Here is a 22,500-nt window from a genome sequence, read left to right as displayed (position 1 = left end):
TTCCCCTTCTTTCTCCTCCTTTTTTTCCTCCTCACCTTCCTTCTTCTTTGAATTCTTCCTTCTCTTCTCATCCTCCTTCCTCCAGAGAAGGATAATACTATATTCATGGTCTTGGTCTAGTATACAGTAGACTCGAGGGTTCATTTACTGCAGCTTCTGGGTATTTCCTCAAACCTGCTGGGTAAGATCACTACTTTGTTCTTCTCTTAGGTTCAGTTCATATGGTTATGTGCCTTCAATTTTCCTTCCTCCCAAACCTAATCTAGCCCCCACCCCTGTTCCCCTTCTGCATCGTCCTGTATCTTGCCTTCTTCATTCTTCTCCAGCTCCTTCTTTTTTCTCTCTCTCTTATTTTGCCATGCCAAGAATTGTATGGAGTGCTTGGTACATACAAAGCAAGCACCTTACCATTGTGGAGTGGGTTGGGGGGGGTTATAAACAAGGTCTCTATTACTGAGCTACATCTCAGCCCCTCACTGAAGGATTCTAGTTAGGTGCACTACTCCTGACCCATGCCCTCAATCCTCACCGGGGGATTCTAGGCAGGGGCTCTATCCGTTAGCCACACTCCTATTTCCTTATTGGGAGATTCTAGGAGAGTTTTCTACACTTTCCTGGCCATGAAAGAGTGTCAACTTCTTTGTTCTTCATATTCCTAAAGATATTTTTCACACCTGCACATAGAATGCATTTTAATTATAATCAACCCCCATGCACCCCGTTTAATCCACATAGACCCACCCCACCCCATCTTCCTCTCAAGTTCATCTTTTTTAAAACAAAATTAAGAACCCACTTAGTGCACTCCTTGGCACCTGCCATCCTGGAACTGAGGAACACTGGTTGTGAGGGGACTAGTAGTGTGTGTGTGTGTCTCTGTAGGAACTATTCTTTCTACGCCTTGGACAACCAGAATCTGAGGCAGCTCTGGGACTGGAGCAAACACAACCTCACCATCAGTCAGGGCAAGCTCTTCTTCCACTACAACCCGAAACTCTGCTTGTCCGAAATTCACAAGATGGAAGAAATCTCTGGAACTAAGGGCCGCCAGGAGAGGAACGACATTGCCCTGAAGACCAATGGGGACCAGGCATCGTGTAAGTTGCTTCATTCTTATGTCCCTAGTGGCTGCCAGGGGGACATAATAGCACCACCCTAGCTGCCAGGAAGGTGCCATTGTTGTTTCTTGAGCTACAGCTTTCTGTGGGGGGGGGGTTTAAATGCAAAAGGCAGGTGTGTGCATATGCATGTATGTGTGCATGTGTGCATGTGTGTATGTGTGTTTATGGATAGACATCCAGGTGTCTGTGGAGGCCAGAGGATAACCTCAGGTTATCATGCTCTGGGCACCATCCTCTATTTTTCTTTTGTTAGATTTTTTTTTCTGCCTAAAGCTCAACAATAGGTTTTACAGGCTCATCTAAGACCCACAGGAATCTGCCTTCCCTACTTTTCCAGTGCTGAGACTAGAAGTGTCCTACTGCTGTGAAGAGACATTTGACCAAAGTGATTTTTATAAAGAAAAGTATTTAATTGGGGCTGGCTTCATTTTCACATATTTACACAATGCCCTATCCTGGCCTCCATTCAGGGAAACCCCCACCCCCCTCCCTGTCTGACTAACTGGAGACCGAGCATTCAAACGTATGAGCCTCTGGAGGTCATTCTTACTCAAACCTCCACAGCCACGATGGCTGGAGTTTTTCTTCTTCTCCTCTTTCTTTCCTTCCTTCCTTCCTTCCTTCCTTCCTTCTTTCTTTTCTTTCTTTCTTTCTTTCTTTCTTTCTTTCTTTCTCTCTCTCTTTCTCTCTTTCTTTCTTCCTTCCTTCCTTTCTTTTCTTCCTTTCTTTCTTCCTTCTTTCTCTCTCCCTCTTTCCTTTCCTTTCTCCCTCTTTTCCTCCCTCCCCTCACTTCTTCCTTTTCCTCCTTCTTCCACTTTTCCCTCTTCTTCCCCCCCTTTCCTCCTTCTTTCTTCTTCCCCCTTCTTCTTCACCCCCCCAAACATGGGTTCTGTGGACAGAACTCAGACCCTCAGGTATATACCTGAGCATTCACCAAGTACACTGTCTCCACAGCCTGCTAGAGGCAGGTTTTATCTATCTCCTTTGAGCCAGTCACAAAAGTACAGTGTTTTATGTCCCATAACTATGAAACTAATGCCAAATGCATCATGGTTGATGAAATGTATGCAGCAGTGTGTATCACCTGGAAAGCAATAACAAGATGAAGTTTGGGGTAGAGAAATGGCTTTGTTCTGTTGCTCCCATCCAAAGCAACTTGGAGAAGAAAGCATTTATTTTCTGTTACATTTTCAATCACAATGCATCATTCAGGGAGCCCAGGGCAAAAACTCAAGGCAGAAACCTGGAGGCAGGAACTGAAGTAGTGACCATGGAAGAATGCTGTTTATGATTAGCTCTCTTTCTCACATAGCCCAGGGCCACCTACTCAGGCATGGCTCTGCCCACAGTAGACCTTCCTATAGTACTCAACAATCAAAAAACTGCTTCACAGACATGACCACAGGCCAATCTGATGGAGGAAGGTTTTCAGTTGAGGTTCTCTCTTCCCAGGTGTGTCAACTTGAAGACCAAGATTAGCCACCATACCTGCATATACATGAACATGCAAACACACACACACACACACATACACACACACACACACAAATGAGACCATCCCTTTGCTCAAAAGTGGCTGATTAAGTTTTCCTTTTTGCAATGGCCTGGATCATCTAGGATTCAGTTGAGCATTATATTCAGCCGAGTCTTCAGTACCCAGTAATCTGTTGACTCCTCCATCTTTCAAACTCAGCAAGACCAGTTCTCTGCTTATGCGGCTGAGACCCACATAAGCCATAGCAGATTATACACACCACCTGTTTCAGTTGTTAACTTAGCACAATCTATCATCACATGGAAAGAGAATTTGACTAGAAGATTTTTCCAGATCAGGCTGGCCCGCAGCCATGCCCGTGAAGCCTTTTCTTGGTCGATGATTGATTGCTTTGGGAGTTTCGTGCTGGCCCAGAGCTCACCAAGTAGACTGGGCTGGCCTGGCTTTGCTTTTGGTTGAGAAGAGCCATTCCATGGACTGGGTCTGGAACAACACAAGTATGGAGAAAGCTAAGTGTAAGCAGGTTGTTGACTGCGAATGAGGAGAAATGACCAATGGCTTGATTTCCTGCCTTAATTTCCCTGAAGTGATGGTCTGACCTGTAACTCTGAGCCAAGCAAAGTCTTCCTCCCTTAAGTTGCTTTCTCTTATGATATTTTATCACAACGACAGACTGAAAACAGGACTCCTGCCATCTTCCAATCCACCTGTCTTCCCGAAGATACTTTGGTCTGCAGCTAACTATTCAGTATTCCAATTGTCTGACTTCTTTTTTTATCTCTTAAACTTTTCTAGGTGAGAACGAATTACTTAAATTTTCTTTCATTCGGACATCTTTCGACAAGATCTTGCTGAGGTGGGAACCCTACTGGCCTCCCGACTTCCGAGATCTCCTGGGATTCATGCTGTTCTACAAAGAGGCGTAAGTAAGAGGAGGTAGACTCTCGGTCCTTGTTGCAGAGGCAGACAAAGGCTGTCAAGAAGTTTAAGGAAGGGAAGTTCCATCTTGGCTCACAGCTTGCATGGTGAGGATGTCACAGCAGCAGGGACACGGAGTAGCTGGCCACATGGCATCCACAGTCAGGAGATGAATGCTGGCGATTTGGTCATGTTCCCCTTTAAAAGAAAATACTTTGTGCGCTCTTTTACATTTTCATACATCCCTGTAATGCCTTTTGATCATATCCATTCACCATGTTCTCCCCCCACCGTCACCTAGTGCGTCTGTCCTGTTTCCTTCTCTGCTCTCAAGCTTTCTGTGTTGTTAACGATCCCGGAAGCGCTGCCCGTGTGCGCATGCGCGTGGAGCTATCCACTAGCGCATGGGCAGCTGATGTATGCCGGTTGTCTCAGCACTGAGGACACAAGAGGCAGGTAGACTTCTGTAAGTTTGAGGCCAGCCAAGACTAGAGTCTGTCTCAATAGAGAAAAACAACAACAACAACAACAACAACAACAACAAAACAAAACAAAGCAAAACAATAAAAGGTACATGGAACCTGATGCTTGCTGTTCTTCAGGTTCTTGCACATACACTTAACCCCTGTAAACACACACACACACACACACACACACACACAAGCACACGCACACACTTGCACCTGAGCACCAAATGGAATAGAAAAGAAGCGAGTATACATCTTGTAACTCCACTTAGTACTGAGGTTGACTCTTACACAGTGGTAACCCACCTCTCCTTCTTATTTCTCAAAAGCCCTTATCAGAATGTGACGGAGTTTGACGGGCAGGATGCTTGTGGCTCCAACAGCTGGACTGTGGTGGATATTGACCCGCCCCAGAGGTCCAACGACCCCAAGTCTCCAACCCCAAGCCACCCTGGGTGGCTGATGCGGGGCCTCAAACCCTGGACCCAGTACGCCATCTTTGTCAAGACCTTGGTTACCTTCTCTGATGAACGGCGGACCTATGGAGCCAAAAGTGATATCATCTATGTGCAAACAGATGCTACTAGTAAGTGTGTCCTGGGAACAGGGGTTTGCTGTTGAATTGACTCTGTCATCTTTGGCAGGCTGCTTCTATGACAGGCTTTCTCCCGTGGCTGGCTTCTAGAGGAGCTAAGGGGCTGAGGCGCATATTTTCATAGATAATGAAACTATAACCCACGAACCACCTCAGAGTTCAAGCGTTCACGTTTGGGCTGGGAAGATGGGGTGGTGGGTAAGACTGTGATGCTCCCATTACCCACACTGAAAGCTGGGTGTGACCATGTTCATGCTCCAGAGTCCTGGGTGCCAGGGGTTTCCATGTACTTGCCCCTTCTTCCAGAGCATGAGGGCTCAGGGACAGGGCCAAGGTAACACTGGGAATTGATAGCTGCCAGCCTAGCTTCAGTTTCAGTGAAAGATGCTGTTTCAAAAGAGTAAAGCAGACAGTGGTAGAAGGGGATGCCTGACTTCCTCCACTGGGCTTTGCACAAATATGTTATACTCATATGCCCACATATTACATATGACACACACATTGCATGTAACACAATGCACATTTGTGCACATATAGCACATACTACATATAATACTCACATGGATACCACATATAATACAGCTAATACATGTAGCACACATGTATGCACACACCTACCACATATAATATGCTCACATACCACATAAAACATATTTGAACATACACTAAAGCACACACATGCACGCATCTAACACACATATGCACACATACACACATTACACACATCATATAGGTGCACACACACATACACACATGTGCACATATATAACAGAAATGGACACATACCACACATATAACACAAGCACACACATTTGTGAACTCAGAACAGCTGCAATTACCCACAAAGGACTGTCTTCAATCTGTGTCTTGGAGAGGGGAGAATGTGGTGGTACACACCTTTAATTCTGCCCTTGGGAGGAAGAGGTAGATGGAGCTCTGTGAGTTCAAGCCTCGCCTGGTCTATGTAGTGACTACTAGGCCAAGCAGGGCTACACAGTGAGACTTGCCTTTAAAGAAGTGAATTCAATCAATAAGTAACTTAATGAGTTCATTAAAAATGAGAGTAGACCTGGTTATACACATTTGTAGTCTTACCACTTGGGGTGCCAAGGCAAGAGAATTGCTGTGTGTCTGAGGTCAGCCCGGGGTACACGTTAAGGCCTTGTTACAACCTCAGGACCACAATAAAATAATAGTAAATTGTTGGGGAGGTAGAGGCAGGAGGATCAGGAATTCAGGGTCATACCTATCTACATATTAAGTTAGAAGCCAGCCTGGACTACCTGAGAACCAGTCTTAACAAACAACAGAGCCCAGAAAATAACAACAAAATAAACCTTTGGTTACTGTATTTCACATTGGTTGTTCTGTTTCATTAATTGCTATTGTTAGTTTCTATTGGTTATAAGTTAAGCTCAATTATATATATGTATGTATAGGAAATAGTGATTGTTCAGTGTTCTTTGTGGTCCCCAGTATCTGCCACAGTTATAAAATCTGCCACCATAGATCAGGGAGGGCTACTGCATATTTTCTCCTTCCTGTTGTGACAACTTCTCAAACAGAAAGAGTGACTTCCTGTAAGCATCTCCCAGCTTCCACAGGATGTGTGACCTTGTTTTATTTTCACGTTTGTCTCCCTTTTCCCTACTTTTTCTTTCTGTACGGCTATCGGGTCTCATAGCAATGTAGTTATATTTCTGTCAAGACTAATTCCTCTTCTTAGCTCAGTAGTTCTCAAACCGATGCCTGGCAATGCCTAGAGACATTTTTGTTGCTCACAGTTGGGAAGTGGGATGGCAGGCCAAGAGTTATCTGCCCCAAATGTCAACATGCAGAGAGTTAGCAGCATCCTCACAATGGAGAGTATCCTAGCTTCATCCATTGTCCTGGGGTCTTCACCCAGGTTGGTGAAGACTCAGACTCCACCCTGGGTCTTGGTCGGGAGAGTGCTGTCATCTTGTATCCAGACCAAGTTTAGTGTCTACAAACTTTTGCCTTCCTGGTATTTGCACACTTCCCCCCCCCCCCCACTTTGAGAAATGTATGCATTTGTGCATGCTTGTGTGTGTGTGTTTGTGTATGTGTATATGTGTGTTTGTATGTGTGTGTGTGTGTGTGTGTGTGTGTGTGTGTGTATTATAGTTGAATGCTTTAGTTGTTTTTCACATTGTGTATTGTGACCATGCCTCAAATAAACCCAGAGGTTGCCGATCCTCTCCCTTCCAGTGTTGGGCTTATAGGAGACAGTTACAGCCATGGCTGTCTGGCACTATGTGGGTATTGGGTATATGACCTGTCCTTATTCTTCTGTGGCAAGTGCCTAATCAGCAAGAGCTTTGGCATCTCTCAGAGCCCAAGTCTATGGAGTAAATGAATAAATGATGGCCACATAACCCACAGTATGAATGAGCAGTAATCTGGTCATTCCTGCCTGGGCTGGGCAAGCATTTACCTGTCCCCACTTTTCTCTGATATTAAATAATGCTGTAGCAAACAACCATGGTGTCCCTTGGACCACTCCTTCCTGCTGAGGTACACCCAACAACTTACAAATTCTCCCTTGCAAGTAAATCTCTTTCTTTTCTCCTTTACAGATCCTTCTGTTCCCCTGGATCCCATATCCGTTTCTAATTCCTCATCTCAGATTATCTTAAAGTGGAAGCCCCCCTCCGACCCCAATGGCAACATCACACACTACCTGGTCTACTGGGAGAGGCAGGCGGAGGACAGCGAGCTATTTGAGTTGGACTATTGTCTCAAAGGTGAGTACAGACTACTGTAATGGGGTTTACTGTACCTGGATTCTCTAATGGACACACAGGTATCTTTTTCTGTTTCCCAGGATGTGAACATGCACATGTACACGTGTGCATACACATCCATGTGCACCCATACACATACTCCATTCTGTCTCACATAAAACACACTGTGTGTGTGGGTGTATGTGTGTGCACATGTATGCACTGTGTAGATGTGTATGGGTGAGCAGGTTGGTGTGTACATGTATGTGTATACATATGTGTATATGTAGAGGTCAGAAGATAACTTTGGCATGTCCACTAATGCTATACAATTTGTTCTTTAAAATTTTTTGCTTGGTTTTGAGATAGTCTCATGAAGCCAAGCTGGACTTAAACTCATTATGTAGCTGAGGGAGATATTGGATTTCTTGTACCTCCTGACTCTCCCTCCTAAGTGTTGGGATTACATGACTCTACCACAATGCCTAGTTTATGCAGTGTTGGGGATTCAAACTCAGGGCTGCATGGGTGCTAACACTCTACAACAGAGATACACTCTCAACCCATATTTTAAATTAAAAGTATTTTTATTCCATTTATTTATTTACCTAGTCTCTGTGTGGAGGTCAGAAGATAGCTTGCAGGAGTCTGTGTTTTTGTCAGACACTTGGGTCCCGGAGATCAGACTCAACTGGTCAGGCATGGAGTCAGGCCCTTTTATTCTACCACCTTTTCCGTTTTAAAAAGTTCAGTACTGTGCACTGAAGCCAGTGCCTCATGCATGTGAGGAAGTGCTCTACCACTGAGCTACAGCCCAGCCTTCACCTTGTGGGTTTCTTTTTATTTGAGACAGGGTATCTTACTAGCCTGGGCTTATTAAGCAGACCAGTCTAGCTGGTAAGGGATACTCAAGAACCCTCCTGTCCTCACCACCCCCATTTCTGGAATTGTAAGTGCACGTCACTACTACCAGCTTTTTACATGAGTTCTGGGGATCCCAAACTCAGGTCCTCATGCTTGTCTGCACTATAGTGTCTGAGCATCTCTTCAGTGCGTGCACTCGCGCGCGCGCACACACACACACACACACACACACACACACACACACACACAGGAGAAGCGGAGTGGACAGGGTGTAGAAATAGCACCTGTATCGATTGTCCTGGAGTTTCCTTGCATGGTCACTATATTGGATATTATATACACAAAATAACTAAAAGTGGGTTATCACAAAGGAAAGCTAGGGGGCTTCAACATGGCTCAGTGGATAGAAGGGCTTGCTGCCAAGTCTGATGACTTGAGCCAGACCCCTAGTACCTATATAGTGCACAGAGAGGGCTTACTTCCCAAAGCTATCATCTGACCTCTGCTCACCACGGCACACACAGATACTAAATTTATTAAAACAACAACAACAAAACCCACAGCCCACCATTAAATCAGAGAAGGTGACAATTTGCTGTCCTTTCAGCTGATGGGTTTTGTCTTTGATTCATTTCCAGTTAACAATATCCTTAGCCTGTGACCTTGTAGAAGCAGGCCAAGGGGGCTGCTGGAGAGGTGTGGCTGAGGTCTGTGCTCAGATCCACCCCTGGCCCGGGTCTGGTTTTGGCTAAGTCACGAAGCAAGTTGTCTGTCTCCTTTTGTGGAAAGGGGCGGAGGACAGATGATTCCTGGGAACAGTCCCAACTCTAAGATCATGTGCTATATGCATGCCTGTGACATCATCCCTGCCTGGGCCAGGATCACCAACTTGGTTTATCTCCTTACATACTTTATATAACTTGAGAGCAAGTCTAGTCCTGGGCTCGGCTCCTACTTGTTGACTCTGTATTTGAGTATAGGAGAGCACCAGCTAGCCAAAGCTGTACTTTTTGTTTGTTTGTTTAAAAAAAATCAGTAACTCAAAAAAGTTTGATTGCGTTGTTGTTTGTTCTTAAACAAGGTTTCACATGGGCCAGGTTGGCCTTAAGCTGATGGTGTACCCGAAGGATGACCCTGGTCATCCAGGCTCTGCCAGTGGTGTGTTAGGATGACAGGTGATCTCTGGGACGCCAGGGTGACCACAGCAGACTTTCCTTCTGTAAATGGAAATCTGTGATCAGAAAGGCCGAGGATAGGGCTGAGTTGGTAGAAAGCTTCCTAGCATTTAGGAAGCCCTGGGCTCCATTCCCAGTACCATATAGACCCAGTCTAGGGGTTCAGTCCTGTTACTGCAACATTTGGAAAGGTGGGAGCAAGAAGGCTGGGCATTTATTGTCATCCTTACCTACATAGCAAGTTTGAGTCCTTTGTAAGGTATATGAGACCCTGTCTCAAAACTAAAATAAAATCACCTTAAATCCATGAATACCACAGGGTGTTTAGAAATGGTGACACGTGAACATCACAGAATTAATTTGCACATACGTGTGTATAGATGCATATACATTTGTACTCGTGTGTTTGGAGTCTAACTGAGCCCTCTCCCCGTGTGCACACCCATCTTTTTAAATGTCACACACAGTTCTTCTGGGAGCATACGTAGAGCTTTATCTGAGGTTTGATGTCAGGTGTCTTGCTGTCCTCTGTGGCTCTTTGTTTTCTGAGGCATGGTTTTTCATTGAACCTGATGCTCACCTCACCAATTTGGCTAAACTGGCTGGTCAGTGAGTTTCAGGGACCCCCCTGTCTCTACTTCCACAGCACTGAGGAGCAAGACGTGTGTTGTAATCTTTGGTTTTTATGTGGGCACTAGGGATTGAACTCAGGTCCTCATGCTTGTGTGGCAGTCATTTTACCCGCTGAGCCATTTCACTGGCCCGCGGAACGTATACTAAGGAGGCCTAATAATTGTTTATCTTCGTGGACAAAGCAGAGTACGGAGGCGCCCCGTTTGGAGGAAATGGGGTGCCAGTGTTGCATGAGGACAGAGCTAGGCTTAGATGAGAAAGTTCTGGAAATGGGTAAAGGCAGTGACTGGGCCACACTGTAAAGAGACAATGCCACTAACTATAGACCCGCGGCATGGCTTCAGTGGTACCACCTTATGTTACATTTAGTTAACCGTAATTTTGATAATGCGTGTAATAGATGGCCAGTCGTCCCTTTCTATTAGCATCACACTTTGATTTTATTTTTTAACTGTGGTAAACCAGGGGCTAAGGAAATGGTGCTGGATAAGACGCTTGCTGTAGAGGCGGGATGACCCGAGTTTGGATCCCCAGCACCCACGTAGATAAAAGCTGGTTTGGCAGTAGGCGTTGGTAACCATCACCCTGGGGAGGCAGAGGCAGGCAGGTTCCTGTAGCGTGTAGGTCAGTTAGCCTAGCAATTTGTGAGGTCCAAGTTTAGTGAGAGACTGTCTCGGTGACTAAGATGGAGGGCTGGCAAAATATATCATCGGGTAAAGGTATTTGCTGCCAAGTTCTACGGATTAACTTTAATCACTGGAAAGCACACGGTGGAAGGAGAAAATAGATTCTGGGAAGTAATCCTCTGGCATCCACATGTGCACCCTGGCTTGTTCCCTTCCCTCATAAAATTAATTTAGTAATATTAATACTATAACAAAAAACAAAGAAATGACGGTAGAAGACACTTGACATCATGTATACACTCACATGGGTGAGAGTACATAATGCGGGTAACACAAACATGCACACGGAATGCACACACACACACACACACACACAAACTTTGGAGCTCCTGGTATTATAAAACTGTAATTTGACTCTTTGGGAAGGCGAGGAAGGAAGAGAGAGTGAGAGTCCAGTCCATTCTAAGGTGTAGAGGTAGTTCATCGCCAACTGGAAAACAGAGTGAAGCCCTGTCTCAAAAACCTGAGGTCTGGAGACATGAATTGTGATGGCGTGCTTCCTTAGAACCCCCAATAAGGGGGCATGGCCATGGCCTGAGGAATGACACCCCAGAATGATCTCTGGACTAAATATGTGCATGTACACGTGCGAACACACACACACACTCGTGTTTAAACACATACACATGACACAAAGCATATTCCACCATACACATATACAGAGAGAGAGCACCACTGTGTATTCTCAGTAAAGTGAAGCAGATGAACAGATCCTAGTTCAAGTGTGTGTGTGTGTGTGTGTGTGTGTTCTGGGGGAGACTTGAGACCCTATTCTGCCTCTCCCTAGGGCTGAAGCTCCCCTCACGGACCTGGTCCCCACCTTTTGAGCCCGACGATTCTCAGAAGCACAATCAGAGTGAGTATGACGACTCGGCCAGTGAGTGCTGCTCCTGCCCTAAGACTGACTCTCAGATTCTGAAGGAGCTGGAGGAGTCTTCATTCAGGAAGACCTTCGAGGACTACCTGCACAACGTGGTTTTTGTTCCCAGGTCAGAACTTTGCACGGGCCAGCCCCCTCTCTGGTAGCTTGTTGCCATTACTTCTTAAGGAAGAAGGTGAATGTCTGGACCCTAAGCTCAATTGTGTGTCTGTGTTTGGAGGGGGGAAACAGTCTTGTTTGTTGTTGGGGAGAGGGCTCAGCTAGGAAAGTATTTGCCCTAAAAGCACAAGGACTAGGGTTTGGTACCCAGAACCCATGTAAAAAGCCAGGTGTGTGCTTATATTCCTGTTCCTGGGGAGGCAGACGTAGGACTCCTGGGCATTTCTGCTTATCTAGTAACATCTGGGCCCATAAGAGACAAGGTGGATGGCATCTGAGGAGCCATAGCCAACACTGCCCCCTGGCTTTGCATGCATATCTACCTGCTCACACATATGCACTTACATACATATGTTCACACGCAAGTACACATGTGACCCACGGGTACAAGTGTATGTATGCACACACACAAATAATACCCGTGGGTCACATGTGTATTTTTACATGGGTGCAAACACACATAGATATGTCTGTGGGTCACATATGCACATACACATGTGTATACACACAGAGAAATACCCCTAGGATATGTATGCACATTACGCACACACACAAATACACCAGTGAATCACATGTTCATGTACATATGTGTTCGCACATATATAGCTGTGCCTGTCAGTTACACGTTTCTCCTTTTCCTGTGCCTGATTTGAGCTGAAAACAAGCAGACATGCCTGGATCTAGTTCCCATCCCATTATGTGTCTTACAGAATGTTGGAGCTCTGGGTATTAGGGACTCTGGAAGCTGTCTGTCTCAGCTCTACTCTTACTTGTACTGGTTTGAGCAAGTTACTCTACTGTTCGGTGCCCCAGTTTTCTTATCTTCACAATGAACAGCACAGATAACCTTTGGGGTTGCCAATGAATTGGTTCCAGGATCCTAAGGTTACCCCCACAGATTCTCAACCCCCCCCCACGTTATTATATTAAGTCATCTTCAGATAACTTATAACATCTTCAGACAACGAACATGCTATATAAATAATTTTTACACCATATTGCATAACACAGGCACAATGACAAAAAAAAAAGCTTGTTTAGTATGACAACTTTCTGGAGTCATTCTTTGACAGTTTCATACATGTGTACAACGTATCTTGATCATACCGACCCTCAGCTTCTCCCTAAACCCCCATCATCATGGCTGCCTCTTTCATGTTGTTCTTGTACTCTTCTTCCTTCTTCTCTTCTTTCTCATGACTCATCGGACCTGTTCGTTCTGCCTGCTGGAATCTTGAGTGGTTTTGGCTCCTGCAGGTCTTGTTCAGGTAACCAGTGCTGTACTGAACTCAGAAGTGCGGTGACCTTGCCACGTCCAGAGGACAGCATTTCACAGCGCTCTTCTGTCCTCTGGTTCTTACCTTCTCTTCATTCTCTCTACTGCAGTGTTGGTTTCTTGAACCACGGGGGTCTCACTGATACAAGTTTTTCATTTAGGATGGGCACAGTCTCTTATCCTCAGCACTTTGATCAGCTATGACTCTGCCCAGTGTAAAAAAAAAAAAAAAAAAAAAAAAAACAGCTTCTTTGACCAGGGTTGAGAACAGCAGCAACCTGTGTGCAGAAACAAATCCTTCAAGAGCATTTTGACAGCATGTTCATTTAGCAAAGCAACAGTTGTAGGCTGCCCTTTAGGGCATAGAACTTGTGGAACTCGGCTCTTGAACAGGTTTACACATGAATTCTGTCCTGTGGAACAGGCCTCATATCCCTGAGAGCAGCAGCTGCCTCTTCTAATGGCCACGCTGCCATTTCATTACTGGTATATCTTGCCTGACAGGTCTATAGATAATCTTGATCCATAGTTGGTTGAACCCAAGAATGCAGATCGCCTGGATCTCATGGGCTGACTGTATAAACATTCTTTGTGTTCTAAGGTTAGAAGCCTGTAAGACTTACACCGGGACTCTTAGCAGTGGCATTTCATACTTGGATTCAAGTTACCCCTCTGTAGTGGGACCCATCCTGGGCACTGTAGGATGCTGACCATCTTGGTATCCAACTGCTCAATTCTAGTTGTGCCTCTTCTCAGATATGACATCCAGAAAATACTTCTGGAAACTTCCAGACTTTTCCAAGAGCATGAGCTTTGAATATGCCAACTGCTGAGGTCTTTTGTACTTTTCCATCTTTGTCTCCCTCCCTCAAGTTCTTCATTAGATTTTTCCTCTGCCCACCCACCTTCCAGATCAGATGCAGTTTTCCATTTCCTGGGCACAACAAAACTCTAGAAAGTCTGTTTGTTCTACTGTGTCTGTTCTAATGCACACCATCATTTCTTTATAGAATCTTCTGTTATAACTGAGTCCGAAATGCAGGGTTGGGGAGATGGTTTAGTCAGTAAAGCACTTGCTGTGCAGCCACGAGGACCCAAGTTTCATTCCTAAAGCGCATGTTAAAAGAGCACAGTGTGGTGGCACTCGGTAGTAATCCCGTTTCTAAGGAGGTGGAGACTGTAGGGTCCCCGGGGCTAGCCATTTCAGCCAACCTTTCAAATTGCAGACCAGTGAGAATCTTTGTCTCAGAAGGTGGACAGCATGTGAGGAATGTCTTCTGTCCTGTGCACGGACACACACACACGCACACACACACACACACACACACACACACACATACACACACGAGCAGACACACACACACACACGCACATACACACACGAGCAGACACACACACACACGCACACACACACAGTAGACACTTACATGGTGCTGGACTTGCATAAATGGCTGAGTTGTTTATGGCTAGGTGTTGTCATATTTAACATCCATGACAATAGTATCATGTGGAGTAGTTTCCCTCCACTTTTTCTTCTCTTTCCCTGGATTCTCTTTAATTTCAGAAATGGTATGTTTCTTTTTCACTGATCAATGATGGGTAGGACTTGTATTAGTCTCCTTTCTGTTTACTACAGTGAAACACCTAAGACTTGATGCATTATGAACACAAAAAGATGTACCTCATAGTTTGCATCTGGGCAGCTTTGGTGATAAATCAAGGGAGATGGCATCAAAGCAGGGGAGGTATCATAATGTGGGACAGGAAGCTGTGTTGACTGGGGAGGAGCCAGTGATGAGCTTCTGGTAGGCCCTGCCTCTTAAAGGGCCAAATATCTCTTATTACCACTCCAAGGACCAAATCTCCAGTAGATGAACCCTGGGGAAAAACACAGTCAAACCACACCCCAGACATAACTGTTCTTTCTTGGAGGGTATATTACCTTAAGGGTGTCAGAGTCAAATGGTCCCTCGGTTGAAATTCTGTCTTTCTTCAAAGTGATAAATTTTGTCTTCACAGAAAATCCTCTTCAGGCAATGTTGCTGAGGACACTAGGTATGACTCAGCTGTGGGACATCTCTGTGGCCTCTGTGGCTGTTAATCAGTGAGAGGGGGGTTGCTAAGTCCAAAATATCAAGGCTTTATGGGGCTTTTAATTAATTAGTTTTTTTTTTGCATGTGATAAACACAGCTTTTTAGACTGGACGCTTCACAAATTCTCCAATTAAACACATTCACTGGAAAATGGAATCTGGGCATGAATGTGGGGAAAATTTTTAACTAACATACTCCTCCTAAAATGTGCGATCAAGGGCACAGTTCCTGGGTCCTTCCTCAGTGGGTCAATTTCCCTCCATGCATCTGCTCACTAAATACCGGTCTATGAGTAACTGGGTGTGAGCATGTTCTAGCTTCAGATAGTAGGGAACCCTACTTGTTACTAAATCCAATCACATCGTTCTTAAGGACCATTTCTCTGGGTCTTTAGACAATGTAATATGACAAGAAATGATAGTGGATCAAAGGAATACAGTGTTGCCAAATTTCGGCGGGAGACTGAGGGACCGTTTCTCTTCAGTTTTACTGAGGCCACCGAGGGAGACAAATGCGGCAGCAGATAGGGAGCTGAGACATATGATTACATTATTAGCTCTTATTGGAACAAGAAGCAAAATAAAAGAGACAGGCAGGGGCTGCTCTGAAGGATGATTCAGTGAATCTAACCAGTGTTACCCATTTGTAAACAGGTCTGGGGCCATTCATTGGTATATGTGCAACCTACGTCTGCTCAGAACTCCAAAGGAAGGTGATTCTCCTTCCTAAGCAGGCATTAACTGCCAATAGCTCCTCAGAGAGGAATAGTCCTCCTTCCCCTGTGTTGGAATCATTACTTTGCTTGGTTTTGTGCAAGCCTTATGTAAGAAATCCCAGATTATGTGAATTTGTGAGCGCAATAGCCATGTCACATCCAGAGGATATATTTCCTACCCTTTGACTCTTAAAGGGTTTTTGCCGCTGAGACCGGGGGTGAGTACGGCTGAGCACTCACAGTCACTGACTCTGAGCAGCCTGGGCTGTGGTGAGTCTCTGCATCCATTACTAGTCACTGCAGTAAGAAGCTTCTGGGAGCGAGGCTTAGATCTGGGGAGATAAATACAAACTGGTAGAAGGCTGTTTGACAACATGACTATTCAGAAGAGCAACATCACCTGTGATTTGTGGCTTTCCTAGCTTGACCATGATCACAGTACCAGGCAAAAATTACCAGTGTGTCTGTCTGTCTATCTATCATTAATCTAATCTATAATTTATGTAGCTATTAATCGAATCTGTTATCTATCATCTATCTAATCTATAATCTATGTTCATCTATCAATCTAATATATCATCTATCTAATCTATAATCTGGCTATAGTGTCTATCATCTATCTATCTATCATCTATTGATCTACCTACCTACCCACTTATTTTCAGGCCTAATCTGCCCTCTAGTGGCCAATTGAAATAAAATCTGTTGTTCTCGAAGGTCTAGAGTTTTGTGGCCTTCATCCTAAGCTGGATTTCTCATTTAACTTCCACTTGATGTTTGAGGCTAGATTACTCAGCGGGGTGAGGAGCATCCTGGGCATGGTAGGATGCTGAACTCTGCCCACTCCACAGCAGGGACATCACAGCCTTCCAAAGACGTGATGGAGGCATTCCCTGGTTAATGCTACTGGTTCAATAAAGATTGTTAGATAATGCAGTCATGTTGATGAGTGCAGTTCAGAGGGCTTTGTTGATACTTTTCCTCAGGAGTCATTCATTGACACAGTAATTTTTAAAAATTTTATATTGTATTTAAGGGTTTACTTATTTAATGTGTTTGGATTATTTGGTCATATGTATGTCTATATACCATGTACATGTCTGGTGCCAGCAGAAGCCGGAAGCAAGCATTGGATCCTCTGGGACTGGAATTATGGAGAGCTGTAAGGCCATGTAGATGCTGGGAACTGAACTGTCTCTGCAAGAGCCGCCAGTGCTCCTAACCACTAAGCCACCTCTCCTTATATTATTTTGAGAGAACCCCTTTGAGATGCAGTCATACCTTAGAGATCTTATGGGTAAAGCAGTTAAGCCACTGTAGTATGTAAGCAAGTCACACAGAAGCTTTGGTTTGGTTATGCTGGGCTGGAGAGATGGCTCAGTGAGGAAGAGCACTGAATGCCCTTGCAGAGGCTTGGAGTTCAGTTCTTAGTCCTCATATTGCTTCACAGCCTCCCATAACTGAAGAGTCAAGGAACCTGCTGCCCTCTTCTGGGCTCCGTAGGAACTGCACACATATGCATGCCCTGCAGTTAAAATAAAACAAATCTTTAAAAAGTTGCGTTCCCATTGTACTGCAGTCGGTGTGCAGTGATGGAGATCTTTTAAGTAAATCTTCATCTATTGGCTTTATTTAAAATACTCTATTGAGCTGGAGGTTGGAGTGCATTGGCAGATAAATTACTTGGGTAGCATGGAGCAGGCCTTGAGTGCCCTAACAATGAGATAAAATAAAAGTAAAAACAGAGTTGAAGATCTGATGCCACAGTTAAGTGAGTGATAGGCTCAGCGCCCTGCCCTGCAGACGTGGGGAAATGAAAGCCGAGGGGCAGCCCAATCCGCCCGCAGCACTGTGAAAACGAGACAAAACAGTGAATGCAACAGAGTAAGTGTTTGGGGATCCTACTTTGCAAAGTTAAAATACGTCAAAAGAAAACAGCAAAGTCTCTACTATACTGCAAAAGTAAAGTTTCATTTTCAGCACTGTAAAAATAAATAAATAAATAAATAAAGCCTTTCCCCTTTTGCTAGTAAATGCCAACATGCAGCTTGTAGGCTTACTCAAACCAAAGTTACTACAGATCTTCAATTTTTAAAATCAAAGGGGTCAGCGATAGCTTCAGAGGACTAGCTGCAAGTGAAAAATACCCATCCATATAAAATAATAATCATAACAGTAAACATCCAAGATAAAGTAAGAGCTTCAATAAAACAAACCGCCCGTGGCATGTTTGATGAGTCCACATCGTCTTTCGATGATCAGATATGAATTCCCCAGTGTTAATGGTGAGACTTGTGTATCTTGGTTATTTTTGTCAGGTTCATTTATGACTGTACAGAAATTACCTCGATCCAACTAAAATGGATCCAACGGAGGCTTAATAAGCTGTTTCCTTTTTCAGTTAAGAAGGCCATTGTACAAAATGAGAGATAAAAGGATAACATCCAGAGACTTTGAATTGTAGCTTTAGATCCAAATATCTTCAATAAGAGGCTGAGATAGAGGATTGGTGGGAGTTCACGGAGGGCTGGCTACGTTCCTGGAAAGCCAGGGCGACAGAGTGAGACTTTGTTTCCAAACAGCAGACAAAAAGAAGCAATCAGAACCAAACATCTAAAGTGCCTCTAGATCCACAGTTTTAATCTCTCAGGAACAGGGTAAGGTTTGCAGTCAGGAAGGTGACGGGAAAGTCATGGGAACGTGTGATGAGGACAGGAAGTGACTTTTCTGGAGAGATACACAGCACCCTCCAGGGAAACAGGAAAACTTCCTGAAGCATCTTAAAGAGCTACAGCGTGTGCAGTCCAGGGATACTGCCCTTTTGTTTACATATTTGCATTTATTCTTCGAGAATTTTAGACTTTTGCACATGTGCTTTAATCACATCACCTCCCACACCCCTTCAACACCTCCAGACTCCATCCCACCGCATCCACTCCCCAGATCTCTCCTCTTGTTATCTCATTTACACAATCCACATGGTACTGTCCTACCCAGGGGTGAGGGAACATCCACTGGGGTGCGGATGCCAGAGCCACACCCTCAAAAGAAGGGTAATTCTTCTCTCCTGTTGGTAGCTCCTCAGCTAAGGACTGGGCTCTTTGCCTTTCCTCTGTCCATGGTATGTTTGACTGGCCTGGTCCTGAACAGGTCAGGTCTAGGCAGCAGTAGCTGCTGTGAGTTTATGAGTGCCACAGCCTTGTCATGTCTGGGGGCTGGCCATTCACAGCTGTCAGGTCTTACAATCTCTCCAGCTCCTCTGCCATGATGATCCCTGGGCCTTTGGGGAAGGAGTATGATTTAGGTGTCCCATCGAGGGCTGAGGACTCCACCATCTGCCTCCATATTTTTAATCTTCCAGGTTGTATAATTTGGAGAAATCAAACACCAACTTTTAACCCTCATCTTAGGTTATGCTAAGGCCAGAGACTGTAGGTTAACATCGTATCCAGTTTGCAGTATTGTCAGACATACACAGTTTGTGAAGCTTCCGAGTTTTTTCAGCTTGACGTAGTTCTTCTGGGGATCTACTTTGGGAAATAGTAAGACATACAATAATTAAAACTATTTGTAGTGAGAAAAAGGAATATTCTTTTTTTTTTTCTTTTTGGATCAAATCTAAGGTCTCAGGTAAGGTAAGCAGGTACTGTATTATTGAGCTGTACCCAAGGGCTACTCTTATTTGAAAAATCGAAAAATGGTTAAGTGAAATGATCAGGCATTAATTGATATGAGCCCTCTGAAAGGTTATAGAGTCTCAGGTTGTCAGCCCTAGATACATATGAGCAACACTAATGGACCCCATGGGTTATAAATGTGTGTGTGCATGTGTATTTGTGTGTATACAAATACACACACACTTATATAATCTATGCATGTGTCAAAATGATTGACGTGTGTGTGTGTGTGTGTGTGTGTGTGTGTAATGTATTTGTATCAATGATAATTTAAAAAGAAAAGGCATTGGGAGGGAGTGGGTGACGTGGAAGTAGTTAGTGGAAATGATGTAAATTACAAAACTCATATCTGAAGTTCACAGAAAATAAGTTTTTATTTCAAAGGAGCACATGCACAGTTTGTAATTGAGAGGAGACAATCCTAATGTTAAGTGAGGAAAAACCAAACCAGACCAGAAATCTTGTTCATCTTAAGATGTTTAAAAAAGAGTTTATTTATTTTTTATTTCTGTATATCTGTGTGAGCATATGTCATGTGTGTGGGCGGCTGCCAAAGCCAGAAGAGGGTCTTGGGTCCCGTGGGGCTTTTGTGAGCAGCCTGATATGGGTGCTGAATATTCAGGAAGCTCTCTTTCTGCGTGCTGTAAGTGCTCAGTGACAGTGTAGCCTGCGGCTGGTTGGGCTGTCATCACAGTCCCACATTTGACAGGCAGAAGTGATTGTGCAGAGGGAATGATGCAATGGGTCGTGGGAGCTGTGAAGAATTCACATTTTCCCACATCCTTCAGTTCTTCATGTGTCCTCTTCCAGCATTTATTTTTCTATGTATCTTAGGGGCAGGGACCATCTGCCATCTGCACAGGTATTTCTTCCTCTTGCTATAACCCCAGTGGGAAGATTTGGTTTCCAAGGAGAGGTGCTTTGTCTCCCAAGTTCCACAGTGCCCTCTGTGCACAGTGCATGTTTGAGTGACAGCATGGGCCCTGGGATCAGGACTCAGTTAGAGAAATGTTTGCCCTCATACTTATGGGGAATGGAGTAAACAACTCTGGAGGCTGGAGAGGTTGCTCAGTGACTAAAAATGCTTACTGCACCTGCAGAGGACCTGGATTCAATTCCCAGCACCCACAACCAGTGACTCACATCCGCCTATACCTCTAGCTCCAGAGGATCTGATGACCTCTTCTGGACTCTGGGGGTTTTTGCACTCACATGCACATCCTCACACAACATGGTGACTCATGGTGGTTGAAATCCCAGTGCTGGGGACGTGAAGCTAGGTGGTCCCTGGGCCTAAGTGACCAGTCAGTCAGCCTATGCAGTGGGTTGTAAGCCAGCGAGAGGCACTGCTTTACAGAAAAGATTAAAAATGATGGGCAGCACTTGAGGGACAACACTCCAGGTTGTCCTTTGGCCTCCTTGTGAAGCTACACACAGATCAGTATAAACACGTGTACACATGCATGCACACGTGCACACACTATCCCCACACAAATTGATTATGTGTAGCTGTAGATTGTACCCTTCACCCCCACACCCAAACAGCTATACTCTTGTGTGCTTCCCAAATCTTATTAAATCTGCCCCGATGGCCCTTTCTTCAGACAATTGGAAACCTTCAGTTAAGCATATTGAGGGGATTTGGGGTAGCCTTGTAGCCAAGAACACTCAGAGGGTGAGTGTGCCACCATTGTCAATGTCTCTGAGAAGGGCATCTGTGTGGAAATGTATCTGTGTCCCTTATACCTCCCCTCCACTCTGTCTCTTTCTTTATAATTAATTAAGCACTGTGTTCTCCAGTATCGTTTTATTTTAAGATGACGATGCCATGATCCTCACACATGGTTTTTCCTTACAGGCCATCCCGAAAGCGACGATCCCTTGAAGAGGTGGGGAATGTGACAGCCACAACGCCCACACTTCCAGATTTTCCCAACGTCTCCTCCACCATTGTGCCCACAAGCCAGGAGGAGCACAGACCATTTGAGAAAGTGGTGAACAAGGAGTCACTTGTCATCTCTGGCCTGAGACACTTCACCGGGTACCGCATTGAGCTACAGGCGTGCAATCAAGACTCCCCAGACGAGAGGTGCAGTGTGGCTGCTTACGTCAGTGCTCGGACCATGCCTGAAGGTGGGCTTGCTTTCCTCCGGGTATACACTTTACAGGGTTGGAGAACCAACTGGCCAAAGACTAGGTGTCGTCCCGACACACAGATGTGTTATTAAAAGGGTTCTCATTTATTGCTTTTGTTTTAACGTGGGTATCTTGCTTTGTTGCCAATGTTGGTATTGAACTCCTAGGAACTTAAGGAGTTCTCATGCCTACTCAATTATCTCCTGATGTCTTAGTTTCTGTTCTTATTGTTGTGATTAAAAAAATTCTCTGACAAATGAACTTAAAGAAGGAAAGGTTGTTTTTTTGTTTTTTTTTTTTTTTTTTTTTTTTTTAGCTCGCTGTTCAAGGTGCATTCACTGTGGCTTGGAGGACAGTGTAGAAGGAGCTTGAAGCAGGTGTTTCCAGTCACATCCACAGTCAGAAGAAGAGCGAATGCATTCAGCTCCCTTTCTCCATTTATACAGTCTATGATCCTGTGTAGGAAATGGTGCCACCCAAAGTGGGCCTCTTCAACTCAGTTGACATAATTAAAATCATCCCCCACAGATAAGATCAGGTTTCTATCTCACTTGATTCTAGATCCTGTAAAGTTGGCAATTAACATGAACCATCACACACCATATCTTATTATTTTCTCTCTGTGTGTTCATGTATTTTCCTGTGTATGTTGAAGCCAAAAATTAACCTTGGGCACCTTTTTTGAGGTGCCATTTGTCTTTGTTTTTTGAGGCAGGATCTCTTGTGAGCCTAGTACTTGATTAGGTCTGACTATCTGGGCAGTGGGTTTCAGGTATCTGTTTGTCTCCATCTTTTCAACATTGAGATTACTAGAACTGTTTTCTAGCTCTTTTACATGGGTTCTAAGGATTGGACTTAGGTTTTA

General features: G+C 44.6%; 1 protein-coding gene across 1 annotated transcript in view; it reads left to right on the top strand.

Moving 5' to 3' along the window:
- The window catches only part of INSR (insulin receptor), a 121,943-nt gene that overhangs the window by 78,180 nt on the left and 21,263 nt on the right, over window positions 1-22,500 (top strand). Inside the window, exons 6-11 of the mRNA XM_080941423.1 lie at window positions 883-1,097; window positions 3,412-3,538; window positions 4,331-4,587; window positions 7,194-7,361; window positions 11,486-11,687; window positions 21,358-21,632. Of these exons, the coding sequence (XP_080797549.1) occupies window positions 883-1,097; window positions 3,412-3,538; window positions 4,331-4,587; window positions 7,194-7,361; window positions 11,486-11,687; window positions 21,358-21,632 (1,244 nt within the window). The remainder of the gene's footprint in view (window positions 1-882; window positions 1,098-3,411; window positions 3,539-4,330; window positions 4,588-7,193; window positions 7,362-11,485; window positions 11,688-21,357; window positions 21,633-22,500) is intronic.

This window comes from Micromys minutus (genome assembly GCF_963924665.1).
Source record: "Micromys minutus genome assembly, chromosome: 29".
NCBI lineage: Eukaryota > Metazoa > Chordata > Mammalia > Rodentia > Muridae > Micromys > Micromys minutus.
This window is presented reverse-complemented; position numbering and strand designations above follow the sequence as displayed.